Source organism: Cyprinodon variegatus, unplaced genomic scaffold (genome assembly GCF_000732505.1).
Source record: "Cyprinodon variegatus isolate N-32 unplaced genomic scaffold, C_variegatus-1.0 Scaffold252, whole genome shotgun sequence".
Classification (NCBI taxonomy): domain Eukaryota; kingdom Metazoa; phylum Chordata; class Actinopteri; order Cyprinodontiformes; family Cyprinodontidae; genus Cyprinodon; species Cyprinodon variegatus.
This window is the reverse complement of record NW_015150705.1, coordinates 970,323-991,176: the sequence shown is the minus strand read 5'-3', so window position 1 is coordinate 991,176 and position 20,854 is coordinate 970,323. Positions and strand designations below refer to the sequence as shown.

General features: G+C 38.5%; 2 protein-coding genes across 5 annotated transcripts in view; both read right to left on the bottom strand.

Annotated features, from left to right (window-relative positions):
• Nucleotides 1-1,660, bottom strand: part of irf9 (interferon regulatory factor 9) — a 16,397-nt gene extending 14,737 nt beyond the window's left edge. Inside the window, exons 1-2 of one of the 3 annotated variants that reach the window (XM_015382184.1) lie at nt 1,604-1,660; nt 1,225-1,287 (exon numbers count right to left, since the gene is read on the bottom strand). In XM_015382184.1, coding sequence (XP_015237670.1) covers nt 1,225-1,281 — 57 coding nt within the window. In that variant the 5' untranslated portion in view covers nt 1,282-1,287; nt 1,604-1,660. Of the gene's footprint in view, nt 1-1,224; nt 1,302-1,412; nt 1,461-1,603 lie in introns of those variants that run through there. The other 2 variants (XM_015382183.1, XM_015382186.1) reach the window with 2 other exon arrangements.
• A 6,211-nt stretch (nt 1,661-7,871) lies between these two features.
• The window catches only part of rnf31 (ring finger protein 31), a 25,188-nt gene continuing 12,205 nt past the window's right edge, over nt 7,872-20,854 (bottom strand). For both annotated transcript variants that reach the window (XM_015382176.1, XM_015382175.1), the window contains exons 13-24: nt 19,458-19,643; nt 19,166-19,372; nt 18,692-18,865; nt 16,792-16,890; nt 14,360-14,449; nt 14,105-14,219; nt 11,585-11,697; nt 10,550-10,663; nt 8,867-8,915; nt 8,671-8,767; nt 8,230-8,395; nt 7,872-8,145 (exon numbers count right to left, since the gene is read on the bottom strand). In XM_015382176.1, coding sequence (XP_015237662.1) covers nt 8,098-8,145; nt 8,230-8,395; nt 8,671-8,767; nt 8,867-8,915; nt 10,550-10,663; nt 11,585-11,697; nt 14,105-14,219; nt 14,360-14,449; nt 16,792-16,890; nt 18,692-18,865; nt 19,166-19,372; nt 19,458-19,643 — 1,458 coding nt within the window. In that variant the 3' untranslated portion in view covers nt 7,872-8,097. The remainder of the gene's footprint in view (nt 8,146-8,229; nt 8,396-8,670; nt 8,768-8,866; nt 8,916-10,549; nt 10,664-11,584; nt 11,698-14,104; nt 14,220-14,359; nt 14,450-16,791; nt 16,891-18,691; nt 18,866-19,165; nt 19,373-19,457; nt 19,644-20,854) is intronic.

The following is a 20,854-nucleotide window of genomic DNA, read 5'->3' as shown; positions in this document are numbered from 1 at the left end:
TATCGGCCAGTATCGGTATCGGATCGGAAGTCCGCAAACAATGTCGGCATCGGATCGGAAGTGCAAAAACCTGGATCGGGACATCTCTAACTAAAGCATTGCTGTCCTCCCCCATGTCTCCTCAACGGCTTCCGTTCCCTCAGATCTACTGTTTATAGTGATTAAGGCAGGTAGTGGCATGTTGGTGTTTTCCTACTCCTCCGTCTGACACTGCGGGGAGCCGTCAAAACAAACAGCTGGAACAGTTTGGCAGCCAAACCTGTTAATTCTCCAGCAGGGCTGAGCTGCAGCAGACTCAGATTAGTCCATTTTCTGCTTTCCAAGAATAGGATTAATGTCTTTTTAGGATTATCATAGGATGTATTGTTTGAGAAACTTCACTATGGCCCAAGTTTTAATTGCATTCACCAATCTGCAAACCCTCACAGGGTCAATTCAACTTCAAAACATCGAATATGAATTGAAAAGCTTCCTGGATGGGAAGCAAAACGTCTTCAAACTTGGAAACAAAGTTGAGTGGATTGTTTTTAATTTTCTTTTTTGGAATCACAAAATGCATACATTTGCAGAGATGATCCCCAAATTTAACAACCTACAGCACAGATTTAGACTGACGCAGTCAGCAGCTCCTACAGATCCACTGACCCACATATGTATGGATTTTATATCTAAAATACAGCATATCCATATTTTTCTGAATCAATGGAATTAAAATTGTACTTCTATGCATGATTTATTAATTTTGGCATCAGAATTTTTGGGCCCTATATATATATATATATATATATATATAATGCACTAAAAGGCATCTCTCTAACTATCTATAAATATAAATATTATCTTATTATGGTTCTATTATTTTCTCAATAATAGAAAAGCATTCAATAAATATATTTGAGCTCATTTTTTGCAAAATATATAAACCTAATAAAAGCATTTGGGTGGAGTAACTGTAGGTCCTTCGGCCCCCACCCTTAGAGCGCCTCCACCAACTGTCATTACTAAGTTACATCCTTGTTTATAAATATATCAACATTAGAGCAGAGAGGCAGGTTGGTGAATATGATAAAAGCTAGTCTGTTTCGCGACTATCAGCCTCACAAATTCTTCTCACTTGGCAGCAAAAACGATACTTCCGGTGTTCGTATTTATGGCCTGAAAAACAAGCACAGATAAGGGGACCCTTCCCCTCCCGCCCCCCAGTAAATTCCCACTTTAACGCACCTGCTCGACTATCCAGGAGCGAAGCCTGCGGGTGGACCTCATCCTTCCTGCTGCCATGACCTCCTTTATTAAAACGACTGAAATATGGAAACAAAGTCAAAAAAACATGTAAAACAACACAATTTAAGGCATATCCTATTTCTATAAAAGATTTTTTTAAAATAAATTAGAAAAAGATAAGAAATTACCTTTCTTAGTAAGTAACTGCTTTTTTTTCTCCTTTTTTTTTTTAAGTCTAACCATTAAATAAACAGATAAAGGTTTTAGAAGAATAAAATATCAGAAGCAGCCCTCCTTAGCGGTTCAGATAAGTTTATAAAGGAGTCAGAAATAGGTTGTAACGTGTGAAATGAGGGAAGTAGGTTTAAGTTTCGTTTACCTTGTTTTCTCAGCGGCTGCCTGCAGACTGGCTGATCTACTGAGGAGCGCCGCTCTCAGCTCAGCTGCCCGTTTCCCAGAAATCACGTGACTTCCAGAAACACGCTGCGTCCTGAACGCCAGGGGGCGACAGCGAGCACAGAGGGAAAACCCCTTACTTTACAGAATATAAGCTAAAACACCCTGTTAACCTCAATATTAATACCCTTAATGTTACACTAAAATTTTTCTGAGACTTGGTTTTAGTATGTATAACATATTTATGCAAATAGCCTTTTTCTGACTCCAGAGATGATTCTTCTTCTTTGCAAATTTCTCTGACTTCTTGTCATTCTCAATAAAAAAGAATTTACTGTCAGAAAATATCAACCTTTATGCTTTAAAATGTTTTTTTTTTTTTTTTTTTTTTGTAGTTTGATGTAATATTGATATCTGAAATCTCACAAGCTGAAAGCAGAAAATCACAATTTAAAAAATTACAGGCTTAAAAGTCTTAGGTGTCACTTAGAGAATAGTGTTTTTGGGAAAGAAAAATACCATAATATTCCTATTTATTTAAAATGAGGATACTTCTGGAACACATCTCCCTCATCTTGCCCATAGTTAGTTTTTTTTAACTGGCTTCGGCCTCTGATCTTTGTTAAAAGTTCCAAGCAGCACTAACATAACTAGGCCTATGCTATAACATAAAGCTTTTAGTATGTTTTATTAACAAGCTGTGCTATAGTAATACCATGCCTACACACTAATGGTACTTTTAAAACACTTATTCTAAGATTATTGTTTTTATGTGAAGACAACTTGTGATCGACCTAAACAGTGATTTTCTTTCACTTAGGTCTATGTATTGCAATTTAAAGTACGTATACGACCAACATACATGCAATGCATGCTTCCAAAAGCTCTTTGTACTTTACAAAAACATAAAATGTATACAGAGAAGTTTCAGTGGTGACATTTCCTCCTCTTAACTTCTCTCTGACCTTTAACATAAACCCTGACTGATTGTTCTCATCTGGTCAAGTTTGCCTTCTTTTTTTTTTTGGTTTCTATATTTTCAGAATTAAAAGTATTGCAATTATGTTTGATGTACTTCACTGAATCACAAATATCACAAACAGAACTCAGATATGTCATTTAAAGAAGCTATGTTCCAGCATGTTTTTCTTTGCAGTAAGACTAGTGATGCTCTGATGTAACACAATAGAAAAAGTAACAAAAAAACCCACTTTTTCTAAGATATCTCACAGCCAAATCGTTAAAATGGCTAATTTATATTTTCTTCAGTGCTACTAGGGTGAAATGCCTAATTTCAATGAAAAATTCAAAAGTGGAAGAACATTTCCTAAAACTGACATTTTTAAATAAGATTTAGACAGATTTGTCATTTTGTGTGAACAAAAAAGTTTGATGCATCCAGCTTTCAACTGTGGATGAGCAGCTTAGTAGTGAAATGAACATTTCCATTTATAAAGGGCAGCTAATCAGAATGTAAACAGTGGAGGATAAAAGGAAAACTAGTTTAAAGTCATGGTGCTAAAGGCATTGATATGGAAAGGTTCAGTTCTGTGCAAATAAACAAATATGGTGCAAAATAAAGTAGAACATTGAGTTGTGCTCTATTAAAAGGGATTGTGAAAAAAACAGCCATGTTTATAGTACAAATGAGTTTTCAAGTGTGATGCAGAGTCTTGATTTAAAGTTTAACAGTTCAGCAGGGGGGGGAAGCTGTTGCAGAACCTGCAACATCAAATGCTGTGAAGCTTCTTCCCAGAGGGCAGCAGGGTTAACAGTCCATGATGGGGGTGTGAGGGGTCACTGATGATGTTAGGGGCTCAGGACATGCAGCACTGGGGTGAAATGGCTTTAGGAAGCATGTACCTCATTATATGCCATTCAATGTCTCTGGGGATAATGTCACCTCGCTGGGGGGAAGAAGCCTGTGCCTGTGTGGATAGGAGGATGATACCAACTAGAAATAGATGGGCTCACCTCCATGCACAGCCTAGGCTCTGTAACCCAGATCCTCGTGAAAGGCTGGATCCCTTCTACTCTGGAGCGACCACTGATCTCAATTTATTCACTGCATTGCTGATTGCCCAAAAAAGTCAAGCCACCGTCTGCCATACCGGTACTCCCCACTCCCACAGAGACGCGCAGTAAAAATGCCTTCATGTGTAGCATTTGGCTGCAAAAACAAGCAGTTCGCCGGCTGTGTGAAGACATTCCACAGTTAATTGCAGTCAGTGTCAGTGTGTGCATATATACTTGCATGTACAGTTTTTTCAAATGATCAGATTCTTATTGTAACTAAGAGCAAAAAGCAAAATATGAACTTGATGTCGCCTGTTATTTTACCAATTGGTGTGATTTTGCTGGTGTAGAAACTGAAGCTCAGTGGAGTTATTCAATTGGTTCATTAATTTAGCTCTATTGTTAATCTGTCAGATGTAAAGGCTAATGCACAGATATAATATATAAAAGTATATGGCATCATGCATGCACAATTTACAAATAGAAAAATACTGTAGCATTAACAGACATGTACTTTTTATTCAGTCTTTATGAAAAAATCTTGTAATAAATACATGTAAATCATCAATTTAGCACTTCAGCACATCTGTATTATTATGCTCTATTAACACATTCATTTTATTGTGATTCATTTGTATAATATGTTATATTACATGATTTAGAGACTTCATTGACTTCATGCTGACTATGCAATGTGATGTGCCTATTTTTTATAATATAAGTTAAACTGATCTACCGATGCTATGAAACAAAAAGTGTGTGTCAAATTGATGAATTTATCTTTAATTTAAAAGTATTAAGTCCCCCTGAAAATGAGAACATCATTGTTGTTCCATGCTGTATCGCACGGATTGTTTACATTGCAACCGGTCTAACTAGGGAGTACAAATATGGTGGCCGGTGGCTTCACTTCAACCCCTTACTACCAACGGACAATCAGCAATCCAGTGAATAAATAGAGCTCAGTGGGAGCGACCCACAGGTAGAGGCAGTAGGGCTGCTTGTCTCTCCTATCAGTGGACGTTTCCATAATGAACACCATGTTAAAATGTCAGGGTGCTCATCAGAGCACTATAACGGTGCATGGAGGTCAATGGTTGATTTTATAGTCATATCTTCTGACCTTCAGCTGGATGTCTTGGGCGAAGACAGAGAGGGGAGAAGGCTGTCCACCAAAATCACCATCTGGTGGTGAGATAATGAGGTGGAAGTGAAGGAAGCCCTACTTTTTCTGTTTCCTGCTCCTCCAGATTGGTTGTGTTCTGGTTAACTTCCGTTACTACAAACTTAAGCTACAAACTCACTGAGAATTTGTAGCGTATACTAGAACAGATGTCCCATTCATACAGATTGTTCCTCTCAGTTTTCTTCCTACAGGATTTCAGCGTGTGATTCATGTTTTACTGGATATAAAAGGCCTGAAATGCCCCTCCACCCACCTGCTGTGATTAACGAGCCACTTTGGCCTAAAGGTCTTGATGATTCAGCAAATTGGAATTTCGGCAGCAATCTTCTTAGTAGACGCTTCCTTCATGCAAACCCATTAATGTAAAGATTTTTTCTTTTTTCCTTATAAACCATTGTTAAAACAGTCAGAGGATATTGACCTGCCGATTCAACCAGCATTATAGCTCACAGCTTCACATGTGCTGAGGAGAAGCCACCTAAATGATTTTAGCTGATCAACCTCTCCATTAATTCAGCATGCATCTGATATATACACAATAATCTGAAATAGTTTTGTTACGTATAAAAAATATCTTTGTGTTTCTGGAAAAACTACTAAAAAAAACAAAAAAATCTGCTTTTAACTCCTGGAAAGCTTTGTCTGGATTATTTTGTTTGTTTTTCACACAGCAGGAGAATACCAAAAACATTTAACAGCTGTTGACAATAAGTGATGCTTCATCTTGCAGAAATGCAGGGGGTGGAGAAGTTGTTTGGTTAAGACTGTTCTGCGGTCTGGCTGAACAACAGTGTCTAACTATAATATCAATAAAATCTGAAATACACAATGTGATTAAATCTTGATTCATTGTTGGCCTTGAGAAAAGTATGAAATATTACCCTTTTAGAACAGTATAACCACTAACCTTAATGTACGGGATTTGAGGTGATATCTAAACACAAATTAGCATAATTGTGAAGCAAAAATAAATTTGAATATTTAACTTTAATTCCCAACTAAATAAAACTCAATGCAACTAACAGAAATCACCATGAGTGTAGTTTAATCTCAGGTTTTCTTTAGAGAACATCACATCATTAAGACCAAGACAGGTCAGGGAGAAAAAGTTCTAGATCGGGTGACCAGATTTACAAAAAATGCGGGACAGACGTTGCTTTTGCAGCTATGTGTTGCTTATATGACTCACTTTAAGTGTTGCTTTACGTCATGCTACACTTGTATCAAATGTAAACCAACTTTGGCAAACCTAAGAAAAAGCTCTCCCAGTTATAAAGCATTCCAAAGTCTTTACTGTTGCTGCATTTTATTTCCTTTAGCTGGAAAACTTCCACCAGTAGACCCTGCTATGGGTCTTCAAGCCAAAGTCACTGCCCCAAACCACCAGACATCAGAGGGCGTGTCATCCCGACAGCTCCACAGCATCCTCACCACAACTATTAGTCATGCACTCCACAAAATATGGCTTTTATTAAAGAGCGGATACATGAAGGTCTCTGTTATGCAAAGCCAGGGGATGTTAGTTTGATAAAAGCCCGATAAGAAACACTGTAAATGTGTAAGAATGCGTTCTGAGTAGGTGACACACATTTAAACCCAGCAGTGGCAGCATCCACTCCTCTTCAGTACCCACAGGAAACAGGTAGCAGGGGCGGGCAATTCCAGTTCCTGTAGGCCCGTATCCTGCAAGCTTTACATGTGTCCTTTGCCCACACACGTGAATCAAGATGATTTACAGAACTCTGTAGAAGCTGACTCCTAAGTCACCATGAAAGGGCATCTGTGGCCGCCATAATAAGTGCAATCTGAATAGTGCTGGTAGGTAGTAAGGAGCTAGGACCAATGCTTCCTTGCACCAAAGCAGTTGGCATAGGGACCTCCTAAAGTCCTTAGCAGCTACTAGGACCTATATGGTTACCCACAATCCTTTGTGTGACAGGACATATAGACAGAATTTAACAAAGACATTATTTCTTGATGTATCCAAATGTCCTCACCGTCACACATTTTTTTGTTTTTTTAACGGAGAGCTTTGTCCGGTCTATACATTTGTGAAGGCTTTGTGGTTTCAGGATAGCAGCCTGGAGCTTCTTTCCTACCCTGGATAGTGTTCTAACTGTTAACCCTGCGAAAGGTGAAGGGATAGGAGCTAGGAACAGGAAGTAGGAACTATAATTTGAGGTATCTGGTTCAAGCCTTGGACTACATTCTGAGGTATTTAGGCCATTTAATTTAGGTGTGTTCGATCAAGGAAGAATCTTAAAGTTGGCTCTCAGGAACTGGAATTACCCGACCTAATTTAGAGGGAAGCTGGGTGACGCTAAATGAGGGAAAATACTGGAAGAAAACCAGGGGTAGAGGTTTACCTTCCAGCAAGTCAGCAAAGCTAAAGATAGAACTAGATAGAATAGAACAGGACTGATTAAAGCATCTAATCAGTCAGTCTAGACTTAAAACTAAAGATTTGTAGCAAAACTCTAAACTTCTGTTCAGGGAGAAATAAAGGCAGCCATTTTAAATATTACATTAAATTCATACATTAGAAATCTAAATATAAAAGAGTTTTCTAATTGTACATTTTAAATTGAGCTGTTAAAAAGAGGTATTATTTTAATCCATTACAGAATAGTGCAATTTGATATGCATTTTTAATACCCATTTCTAAATTGTGAGTTAAAAAAAAAATCAATTGATGATTTTTTTTTTTTTTTTTATACAAACCATTATTTTAGTTGCTCATCACAGAATTTTATCATTCTATAATGACATTCTTTTGTCCTTAATGGCTTAAGATGCTACATTTATAGTAAGGTAAGGAAAAAAAACAGGAAAAAAATAGAATCATCATTGTTTTTTTATTCAAATCATTTAGTGATCTGGATTTGAATCTGATTTAATCACATGAGCACCAAAAAATGAAAACAGTTAAACATTTTCCCCAAATCCAATCAATAGGACATTGCTTTACTCGTCTCTACATGTAGCCTACATGTTCAGAAATAAATCCAAAGAATAATGATACGGTGAATTAATCCCTTCAGCTGTTCCACCTTCAGAACTGTATGCAAAAGGCAGAAAAATTAAATTAAATATGTCTGTAAAGGAGAAACCACCACGGTTATTATGTTTGTGATCACAGATATATGGTTGGAGAGTAACGCCACAGAAATGGGTTTGTTCTCATTGAAGAATTAAAAGAGCTCCAGGAACTCCAGAAAAGTGAGGATTTCAAAGGAAATCTATTTAGTTTTAGGGAACAGATTTCTGCTTTTAGTTTATTTGTTTCGAGGAACTTTTTCTCCGAGAGGAACCTCCATCAGTGCCTGTAAAGAATAAAAACAGAACATGAATTATCTCTGCATTGTTCCTGGTTTTCACTGGAAAGGGGAGCTCTATTTAATGCCCACCTTCTTCAGGCGAGCGCTATAAGCGTTGTCGTCCTCCCCTTCTCCTTTCTTGGAATCCATCAGGTATCTCTCACAGGCTATAACCAGCTCCCGTTCGTCGTAGAGAAGAGCCGGGTCCAGCATGTGGTCGTTGATCAGACTCACCAGGTACTCCCTGTAGTGTTTCCTGCAGGTACAAAAACATGCAAATCTAAGGTTTCGCAACCTTATCAACCTGAATGTGAGAAGAAAAGTGATGCATATCTCATCAGGAAGCAGATCTAATACAAAGAATGATTAGAAGACATATGGATATTATGTTTTATCTGCTGAAAGTGGTGATTTAATGAGGGTTTAATGTTTATGCTCTAACAAAAACCAGATATTCATGATGAATTTAAATAAATCTTTTGTGGTTAGCAGGTTTATTTGGGGTAATTCCTGTCGGTTTTGTTGCCTCACATGCAGAGTCCAGCTTGTCCCGGCTGCGACTGAACGCCGCATGGAGAATCGGCCTGCTGGCCGCCTTCGTCCTTCTGCTCCATCACGCCGCATGTTTCTGGAGCACAAAATAGTCTCAGAGGGTTAAGAGGGGAAAGTTCTGACTTATCCTCACTGAGGATGACAGAAGGAAGTCGACCCTCTGGAAAATACTCACCTGTTTGGGAGTCATTGGAAGGATCAGTGTTGAAGTCCACGCCGCCCCGCTGAGAAAAAAAACGCAAGAAAGGGAATCAAATTGACACTAAAAACCTTATCAGGGTGGAATTATATATTTTTTCAATTAACCTAAATTAAACTTTAAGGGAAGCTGCTGTTCCAATGGTTGCATTTCCGAATTCTCCCGATTCGGGGCCCGACTTTACACGAGTGAATAAAGTGAATGTGATTGCTCGATTATGAAGGGGGCGGGATTGTTGTGGTGGAAGTTTCGCCAGCTATTTGGTTGTGGCCGGTTTGTCGGAAGCATCTTGCTAACCAGTTAGCAACTTGGTCCCAAATTCCATTGGGACCAAGTAGCACTAAATTGGTGACTTAGAAACGACACTGTGAAGAAACGCTATGGACAGAGGAAACACGCAAGAGGAGGAGAGTTTAGTGTCGGAGGTCATGGATGAGTCTCCTCTGTCATACATTTTTTATTTAGAGGAGGAAAGCGGGACGAAGATGTTGTGGAAGAGGACGCCAGGGCGGCAGAAGCTTGGTTTGGTGTAGAAGGCTTCCAGCCGTACATGTTTGAGCCCTTGCCTCACAACGCTGCCAGTTCTGTTAGCTCTACGCCTGCTGAAGAAACAGACGTCCATCCCAGTGAACACTGGGACGGAACTCAATGGGAAAGGAAATGTTTCGGATTTCAACTGTTGCGTATATTAGCTGCGACATATGAATCAAGATGCTATGACTGAAAAAATTTGATTGACAGATGACCGTTGATATATGATTGGCTGAATTTAGTGTTCAGGCTGACGTATAACTAACTGGCCTGCATGAAATAACGGAAAAAATTTGATTTTAAGAAGGGATTTTTTTTTTTTTTTTATAGAAATTTTCTAAATTTCTGATAAAGTCTGACAAAGAGTACATTTATAAATGTTTAAGCCAGAATGATTTGACATTTAAATATGATTCCCTACGACTTTTTTTTTTTTTTTCAAGCTCTTGCATATATTTTAAATCAGCCAATCTACATACAGCTCTGATAAAAAAAAATTTCCAAGCAGGCATTCCGTCGCTGTGTGGCCTTCAAAAATGTAAGATCTTTTTTTACTCCATTTCCTGGAGTACTAATGACAAAAATAGACCTGCAGTTTGTTTTCTCTTTATAACTAAACACATTTCCAGAGTTAAACTTGTAGAGTCAGTTTTCTTGCTGCTTCTATGTCTGTTCCTTAACCCTTTGATGCCCACGGCTGCAAATATGCAACAAACCCTTTTTCTATAATGTACACAGCAAAGACAGCATTTGAGTCCCTCAGTGCCAGTTATTACACATTCAAGGGGATGAAAACAAAGGGGTCACAAGAAAATTTATAAAAAATATTCTTGGGGCTGTAAGCTTTATAATTCAGACATTACATAAATCACAGAGTGGATAAAAAAAAAGAGAAAGCGAGAAGAACAGGTAGAGAGAGAGAAAGCTAACCATATACTAAGGAAGTGGAGAAATGTAAAAAAAAAAAATCCTTAAGATCCATGTGTTATATTTCATGTTTCTGCCATGTTTTATATAGTATTGAGATGTTGTACTCCATAATAGTTCTGGGTAAATGGGTGGACTTTCAGTGATCTTAGTGAGAAAGGTGAACATATCGTATTCATGGCAAACAGAGGCCTGCTTTACCTGAAGAAGAGCTTGCAGCCGATCTGCGTCCCAGTCTCTGAGATAGAACAGGCAGTCCCGAGGATGATGAGCATGCAGCCCCGAGCATTTGCACTGAGGCACCTTGCACTCAGTCTGCAAGAGAAAAGAAAGATCAAATCAGTATCTGTCAGTTTCACTAAAAACCTCAACCAGTCGCAAGTTTCTGCGTTTTTTTCTCCCATAAAAAAAAAGGTTAATTTGAAGCAATTTCTTTTTTTTTTGCTTTAGAAATGGTCTTTTAAAAACAGCCGCCACTGGAAATTAGCAATTGGAAAGAGGTTAGTAGTGCTGTGAATCTACGAGGTTTCACTTTAGGTCCCTAAAGTCTCCATGTTTGTCAGGTTAAGCTCTAAATCAGATCTTTAGTCGGTTCCTTTGTTCGGTCCTAAACTATTACAAGTTTTAGCTTCTCAGAATCTTACTTTGACTTTCCAACAGGATCAGACTTTAAATATAAAACCTGTGAATAAAAAGACTGATCGACAGGAAGGAAGGACATTAGAAGGGATGGAATAAACAAACAAGGATGGATGAAAGGTGAGACTGAAAGGAGAAGGAGGGTAAGCTAGGTAGGACAGAGGGATACAATGAAAAAAAGCAATAAGAATAGGCAGAAGGAGAGATGTAAATGACGGATGTAAAGGAAAGGAAAGTTTATGGATGGAGTGATGGACAGAAAGATGGAAACACAGAAAGGCTGAACAATTGGAGAGTGAAACAAAATCTGCACATTAAGACATTTTCAGAATGATTGACGCCTTGAAAACCGTATTTCTTTATTTCCTTGATTTTCTGGATGCAGAATAACTCCATATTTAATACGTCACACCTCATTGCTCAGTGTTTAAACAGCAACACGTCAGAGATGTAAAGAGTGGAAGAGCCATTTAAAGGCACACAGACACAGATAAGTGTCGGGCGCGGCTCTGGAATCTTTGCATATTATAAAGGTGAGATTAAACGTTTGCGTCAAAGTTCAGGACTCCAGCTGACAGGTGTTTGAATAGAACAAACCTTGTAGTAGGGGTTGTTGCAGCCGCTGCAGAACTGATGCCGACACTGGGAGCAGGTGAAGTGCATGCAGCCGCCTTTGGTCAGAGCGTACTGGAACTTACACTGAGGACAGGCTGCAAAAGATAACAGATAGGAAGTGGAACACGGCACTAAATTAGCTCTGGGCAGACCTGCTTTACCTGAAGAAGAGCGAACAGTCTTAGGATGTGCACTGGAAAAAAAATCTAAATCTAGATAAGTCATGTTTTCTTAAAATAGGTGCATTTGTTCTTGGATTGAGGAGGTAAAAGAGACATTCTGCCAATGGAACAAGACAATTTACATTTAAAATAACAAAACACAAGTGCATATTATCTAAGTATCTTATTTTAAGAATAAAATAACTAATTCCATTGGCAAACTATCTCATTAACCTACTCATATTAAGGGTAAATGCACTTAATTTGAGAAATTTCCTAGATTGTTTTTCCAGTGTGTAATAAACTAGACATTCCATAAACATTTAAATACTATATACATTAAATTCAGACTCCAGTAAATGGTAGAAGGATGCGTCTTTGTCAGTGTTTATCCATCACTGACGCTTTTAGGACTCTTTTCCTCGTGCCTTACATGTTTTTTTTTTGCTTTAAACCATTACCACCCACCTTGCACACCTAAAATGCCATGGGTCAATAAAATAATATTATAAATCTCACATGCTGGGGATATATCTCATTTTAAAGCTAAGATCTTCTAGTTTCTGGAGATATGTGTGCAGACTGTAAGTTTTACACAACCAGAGCTGTGTGACTTCAAACAAGTCCAAAAAAAACATTTTTTACCCCCTCAAATAATAAAAAAAAAAAATATATATATATATATTTTTTTATGATGTTATACCTTTTGTATAATTATAGTTGACCTCTTACTACCTTTTTTCTTCATGAGGACAACAACTGTGTTAATTTCAGATCTTGTGTCATAAGCATTGTGAAACTCTGACCCTTTTTGTATGTAAAAGGTTGATTCGGCACAATTGTGCCAAATTTGGACCAAATGTTCAAAAGTGATTTAATTGATTTTTAAGTTTAGATTTCCTCAAATTTTCATTCAAGCACTGTTTTTTTCAATTAGCTTGAAAGTCCACTCCATGTGTAGCCACTAAGTGCTCCTCTCCTGTCACTCTTTACGCAGGTAAATAAAACTTATATTTTCAGCCCACTCCTACACTTCTAATATATAATTGCAAAGCTTATCTTATTGGCTAACAAAATATGTCCATCAAAGGTCAATCGGTCATTATGTTGTCAAGCTCCAGCTGAACAAAGGCTATGTGACGCATGGTCTTTTTTTATGTAGAGGAATTTTCCATATTATTGTGGATGGCCAAAGTGGAAGTTACACTCAAAGTATGGAGTAAATAGGTTGGCAAATACGTCCATGCAATGCAGATGATCTAAAATGGCGGATAAGTATTATTATGGAGATGGATTATAAGCTTATATCTTTACGTTTTTGCTTTTTAATAGCAAAAAAATGATCACTTAATCTAAATCTAGTTTTTGGGAAATACACCAGGGTATTATGGACTAAATGAGCCTATTTTTGCCATGGTTTGCCGTGTTTCATGGTTTTCCGTGTTTATTAGTCATTTGTTTTTATAGTGAATGGTTTGCTTACATTTGAGTTGATGGTCATTTTCCTTAGTATTGGCTGATTCTAAAGAGGTTTAATATGCTGGGATTCACCTTACCGATATCGGGCGGTGGATGTTAAGAGGTTAAAGCATCACTCCATATTTTGGGATTAATCTGGATTAGAAGATTCTCCTCCAATGACATCAACAAGCTTCAGGCTCAATTCTGATTGGATGTTAAACCACTTTTCTTAACAGAATTGGTGGAGTTCATGTAAATATGTGGAAATCGACCAGATTTAAGACCACAAGTTTTAAACCATCACTGCTCTCAGTCAATAGTATCACCTTAGCCTGCTATATCCATCTTAAACCAGTTTGAAAGAGTCTCTGGGGCCACAGGGCTGCAGCAAAATCTAGCTGCTAATCTGGAGAGAGGTCAAAGGACAACGAAGGTTATTGCTGAAGAAGCTGGGTGCAGTATTCAAGCATATTTATAGAAAGTAAGGAAAAACTGTAATAGGAAAAGGTGCACCAGCAACAAGGAGGGTTGTCAATCAAATCCATTCAAAAGTCAGGATTAAGAGGGAGGAGACTGGAGTCAGTGCATCAGGATGCACTATAGAGATGAGTCCTACATAAAGGCTTCAGCTGTTTTATTTGGACATCAATATTCCAGAGTCTGGTGGAAGATTAGAGAGGTGCATATATTTCTTTAGTATATTTGATAAGGTTTTTTAAGTACATCCATACAGCTAGAAATAAGTTTCTGGTCAGTGCATCTTACAGCTGTTTGTTAATGATCATTTCAACAGAAAAAGAAGTGATGCGGTTGAGGCTAACCGAAGAGGTGCAGAAAACCTGAACTGAAACTTCTGGTTATGCTTTGTTCTGAGCCTTACTGATGCCGTTGTCCCTCAGATAACCGGCCAGGCCCTGCCTCTGATACTCCGGGTCGTTCTCCCTCTTCCACAGCTGGAACTGCTCGCAGGATACGTCCTGGTGCTGAGGCTCCCACTGGAAAAGAGATACAATGGGGGGGATTCCTGCTCAGAGGGGCCTCCTCAGCAGCTCAAGGACATGTTTTCTATCAGTCCTAAAACAAGCTGAGCAAAACTCCTACATGTGCTGGAATTTCCTACAGAGTTTAAACTCACCGGTTTCTTGCACTGAGCACAGAAACTCTTTCGGCACGACGGGCAGGTGACCTTCAGCTGGTTTCCGTCGTTGATAAAGCCGGAGGTGCACTGAAGGAAGAAGATAAGGGAATGAATAAACTGTTCATTAATTTGAGAAACAGAAAAATGATTTTAGGAGTGTTTGCCTTGGTTTCACTAAATTAACTAATAAATGAAGGGAAAACATTTCAGGAGAAACTCTAAAAGGTTGAAAAGCAACAGCTGTTAGAAATGCCACACTGCAAAAAATGTAACCTTAAATAGGTTTCTTTTTTTTTTTTAATATGGGAGTTTTTGTTTTTTTAATTGATCAGCTAAGAGAGAAAAGTTTGAATGGAAAAAGACAATTTGGATTTAAATTAAGAAAAAACAACTGCATTTTCTTATTTCAAGTGCATAATATCTAATTATCTTATATTAAGAGTAAGTATCCTGAATTGATTGGCAAATCATCTTATTTACCTGCTCAAATTAAGGGTAAATACACTTTATTTAAGAATTTTTTGTTTTACTTTTTTCGATATCGTTTTGCATAGATTTTAAAGAATTTTTAACATCTGTGTTAAAATTACTTTCCTGTTTGCGATTTGATTTCTTCGGGAACAAAGAACCAGAACAAAAGCTTCTCTTTAGATTCCTCTATTTAGTCAGTTCTACTCCAAGATGAACCAGTTTGCAAATATCATCCAGTCTCTAAGGAGGCAGCCATGATGGATTAACATGATGAAGATGAACCTGTTCAGCGAGGCTTTTCCTGAGTTGTGGTAGATAAATCATAAAAAAAAAACAACTATGAACTATTAAATTTGCATTTGGGAGTATAGCATTTTTATCTGGTCAGAGACAAGAAGCTAACCGTCACTGTGCAGACAAGCTTTATAAATAAAATTCTGATGATTAGAGGATTTCAGAACGATCAGCCCGACCGTCTTTTTAGATTCTCAGAGATTCTACAATGTTTTCTTGTCATGCATGGGAGAAGTTAAAGAGAGCAATTCAAGTTTTTAAAATAAAAAAAAAAGTCAGCTGGAGTTTGTTTAGATAAACTGTCACTTCTGGCTTTAACTGACAGAGAGCCATAAATGCTGCAGCAACCAGGGAAACACAGAGATTTATACATTTAAATCAGAAAACCAGTGTACATAAACTGTAATACTGAGATAATTAAAATTCATCCTAATATATCACATGATAAATGTAAATATTCTGTGGAATAAGATAGAAAATAACAATAATAAAACTGTAAAAACGTTAAATATATATAAATACTAATGGATATGAAGCCCAACTCTATACAATGTTTAACCTTTGAAAGTTGGTTATGCTGTGAAATATGGCTGAGCTGACGTCCAAACAGGGATGGATTTTCTCTTCTTTTTTACCAAAATCAAGTTAAACTTATGTAAATTATGGCAATAACTGTAAAAAGTCTGTGTAAAAATAAATACATAAATAAAAAAAGAAGTGAAGTACCTCTTGTAGGAAAATTCTAAAGTATGTTTACTTCCTCAGTATATGCTGCTCTACCACAGAGTCCCACAGCGCCCCCTTTCTTCCACTTTTGGCATAATTTACTTCAGCAGTAACATTACAGGAAGTGCATTAAACTCAAAATTCAGCTAATTCAGTCGTTCAGCAACAACCTACAAACGTTCAAATCCATCTAGAGCACGACTTCTATGGATTCACGTTTAGATTCATTTGGGTTCTGCTTTTCCATTTGGCTCAGAAATGTTAAAAATCTAAATAAAACGGGACATCACCAAATAAAAAAGGAAAGGATGCTTCCTTAGATAAGGGTAGAGAGACAAAACATTTAATTAAATAAAACTAAATTTTGATCTTTTCTAAAGAATGTTTCTCATCAATATGATAAAAAATGTATCTACTCAACTAAATTGATCAAAGTTTAATTTAGGAAAACATATTGCCTTCATCTGGAGATTAAAGAGTTCAGCAACATTTTTTCTGTTTTGTGCTACTTTTGCTTTGAGGCAATTTGGTTTTTTCATTTTAGAACCTAATAAAAAAAAGGAAAAACAACTTAAAAAAAAAAACAGCTTTACATTTTGTTACACCATTTGAGCAACAAAATAATAAATCATAGAGTAACGTGTATCACACCTTGAACACTTTTCTTTCAACAAGGATTAACACAAAGTACAATCCTGGCTGCAGGGATCTTATTTCTAGTGATTCCTAAACCACAGGACTTTAATAAGCAGATTGAGAAGAATAAAATTCATTTGACGCCACAAAAAAAACCTTCATTTTTGTGTCTCATTCTTTGAACAAACAGCTGAACTCAGTAAACAAACACAAGAGCTTAAAGACTGAAGGCTTGGAAAGTATGTAAACTGTCAATTCTTTAGACTGATAAACAAAAGCTTTGAATGGTCCTAAATACTCACATGACAGCACCAGAGGAATTTTGGGTCTTTCATGAGGGCGTGCTCCGTCAGTTTTTTGTGAAACAGCTCGTACACTTCAGGCTCCAGGCAGTCCCGCAGCTGCAGAACGAAACAAGAACAAGACTTCTTTACAATGAACCTTAGGCTGCAAAGTTCATTTAGGACTCAGCTAAACAACAACACTGCTTCTAATTCAACAAGCTGTGACCTCATGATCTACAGCTCTTCCAGAATATTTTTTTTTTGTTTAATGCTGCATAAATGCACGTATTTCCCTATATTTGTATTAATAAACACTGAATATGAACTCTTATTTTGCTATAAACTAGCATAAAACAATGATTACAGATTATGAGGCATAAATAGGCCAAAACCTAAGTTATTGTGTCTCAGTGTCCTTCCTTTAAAAGTTAATTTCAGTAATTAGATTCATGCTAATGAGAGCCAGCTAATGCTACGTTCGAATCGCACGCAGCAGAAGAAGCCAAAACGCACGTGCTGCTTCATTTTTGATGCTTGTACAAGTTTAGTTCTGACGCTCAGCTGAAGCATCTTTGGTGCTCTGGCTGCACGGTCGAAAAGTAGGTCTGATGCACGTTGGGAGGAGCTATCCTATCCACTTTTTGGCAGCTATATTTGCTGTGATCAGTGGGTAAAATAGTTTTAATATGATTTTAAGTGACAAAGTCCAACTGAAAACTTCATCTGTGCAGTCAGTTCATCAAGATTACTATCCTGCCTTCAAATTTTATTTCGCTGTCGGAGGATCTGTCACTGGAGATTCCATTCAACAGCGGCCTCTGGCCTGGTCGCCTCTGCTGTTTCCGCTACTGTTCGCGGCAGCTTGAAGGTGTTTTTCAAGTATGTAACCCAAACTGCAGTCACCAGAATAATAAAAGCGAACATATTTTGCCCTCAGGCTTCGACATTTTAAAGGTGGCGTAGGAGATCTTGGAAAAAAATGGTTCCAGCAAGCTATATCTGTGAAAATACACAACCGTGCCTCTCCCTTCAGACCATCTCTCGAAACTACGCCTTCGAAATACATGACTGCGCAGGCTGTCCGTCGAGGTGTTTGGATGTTTCCGAGAATGAAACAAGTCGAGACAGAGTGCTCGTGACACAAGCTAATAACAACATAAGACATGGAGCCCATTCTGCCATTGTCTGCAGTAGAACTATAGCTTTCCTTCTGCTGCTATCGAGACAATATGGAAGACTGAGCTAAGTAACTCGCAGACCGACCATGGCTTTGAATTAGGTAATGTGACTGAGTTCAGGTGACGTCACTGGTCCTCGAGCCTGCATGAGGATTGAGTGGTCGATTCGTTTATGTGTCAAAACCTTAACCATAACCATAATAAGTAGACCACGGACCCTGTTTTGTGATTGGTGGACATTACTCATTGATTTTACACTGTAGTGGGGACCATTTATTTTCGTTTCAATTCCAGACCTTCTTTTTCACTCCTTGCTACACGGCTGTGGGGAGATCTTCAATCCAAATTATAAAAAATACATCGGAAAAGATCTCCTACTTCACCTTTAAGTTAATTTAGGTGTTAATAAACTGTTTCAGAGGAGTGATCATAGTGAGCTGCATCAGCAGTACTTTGTCTCCCTGCCACCTCCCAGATCAGCTTCTCTGATTGGTTGATGTGGTGCGTCGAGCAGCAAAAGCTGCTGTTCCTGTAGCATGTCGCGCGTCAGATGCTCAGAAGCTCGTGAGGCGCTGCTTCGGTTGCTCATAACGCACTGCGAGACCTTTTGTTGCGCCTTGATGCTCGTCAACCGATGCCTTTGCAGGTAAACTAGCTGCTTCTGCAGGGTGCAGTCTGAATGTAGCATAACAGAAACATTTCAGCACATCAGGATGCAGCCGTATTTTCTCCCAGTTCACCTGGATGTCCAGCGTGGAGAAGTAGCTGTCCAGCTGCTCGGGGTCGTTGATGTCCGGCTCGCAGCAGGCGGGACACACCATGTCCCTGATGTGTTTGTCTCTGACAGCGATGGTGAAGTGCTGCCGGAAACATTCATGGCAGACTGAGCACTGGCAGGACGTCAGAGACTGCATCTGCAGGGAAAGAAACCAACCTGCATTAGATGCTGTTTGACATTAAAGGCCTTCAGCAGACAACATACAACCGTCTGAGCAGCTGCACCTTTATGGTGCATTCAAGAACATCTCAGGCATGGATTAGCCATTCATCAAAATTACTAAAAAAAAGGATTAAGAATGTTTAAACTTATAAATAAAACATTTTGTTACCCTAAAAATGTGCAGGTTTATAACACATATGATCAAAGCACTTCAGTCAGTCAGTTGAGTGATATAAAAGATAAATGTGGAAAAGAGAGTGGCGATCTGACTGACCTTGCTGCGGGGGAAGATGCCCAGGCAGACGGGACACTCCGTGTTCAGGAGACGCCTGATGAACTCCCTGTCATGAGACTCTTTCACAGCCTGCACCACATCCTCCAGGGAGTAATTGATTTCTGGTTCTTGAAGCAGAGACAGGGCGAGCTCACAGCGCCCCCAGCTGGGCAGGTCGTATAACGCCAGCAGACGCCTGCACATCCTCTAAACAGCAACAAGCATCCATAGGGGGTGTGATGAAGGAATTCAAAACTTCCAGAGGAACCAAAAGGCTGTAAAATCGTCTAACCTGCTTGTCTGGATGCTTGGGATTGATCGGCGGCTCGGGCTGGTCAAGCCAGATGCGCTGGTGGAAGGGTTCCATTAGAGGGCGCTGGAGCAGAGAGAGGGCTCCTTTAATGTCGCCGCCGCTCTGTCGCAGCGCCTCCTCGCACTGCGAAACATCCTGGAAGCCCAGCGACTGCAGCTCCCTCATCTGGAGAACGAATAGGAAACAAAAACCAGCATGGATCTATTTCTTCAGAAGGAATTGGAACTTAAAAATAAACATTTAAAGCATTAGACAAGCTTCCAAAATAACTCCTCAAACTAGAACGAAATGTTTTACTTAAAAGGACCTGTGGTTTATATTCTTAGAAATTGGTGAATCCACTGTTCTGCCCTGGTTTGGGGAGTTAGTATTTATATGTGGTATTTTATTCTTTTTGGTTGTATTCTTAGAGATTCTTTGTATGTGACGTGAATCCTTGTTTGGATATCTTTTTTTATTAAAGGTCCAACCAATGAATGTGTTTACAAATAAGCCTTTGGCTAGAAAACCAATGTGGAGAACAGTTTTTTTGTTTCATTTTTTTTTTTTTTACATATGACATCTTCTGATTTGCTTTCCCCGATAAAATCAACTCAATCAGATCAAATCAAATTAAATTTAACTGAATCGGAGATGGGGTGGACGATGATTCAGCATCAATATATTCCATGCCCTGGCTTTTGTTTTTCACGGAAAAAGGGGAAGATTTTAACTCTTCAGTTGGATCGAAAAATCGGTCAGGTAAGTAAAACTTGGGCTCATGTTAACAACTAGTACTTATTTTAAAGTAGCTGCTCTTAATTAAATAGTAATCAGATTATAAAAGGTTCCTTAAAGAGGATTTCAGAGAAAATATACACCAGGTGTCATGTGACACTGATTGTGATGCAGCTCAGGATTGTGGGTGTTAAAACGCTTCTTGGCTTTTAGTGCCATATTAATATTAAGTCAATCTTCATAACGGGGCATCCCTAGAACAGACACATCTAAACAGTGCAGGACACCGAACCTCGGGGACCACACATCCAGACTAGACTAAGATGAAAAGGTTGGCTACATATTCTAAATCTGAAATCATTTTACATAATCAGGGTTTATACAGGAATGAGGAACTATTTAATGCTCTTTTAACGCTCTTAGAAATAAATTTATATATACATATACATATATATCCATCCATCCATCCATCCATCCATCCATCCATTATCTTACACGCTTGTCCCAATTGGGGTCGCGAGGGGTGCTGGCGCCTATCTCCAGCAGTCAATGGGCGAGAGGCGGGGTACACCCTGGACAGGTTGCCAGTCCATCGCAGGGCAACACAGAGACACACAGGACAAACAACCATTCACATACACACTCACACCTAAGGAAAA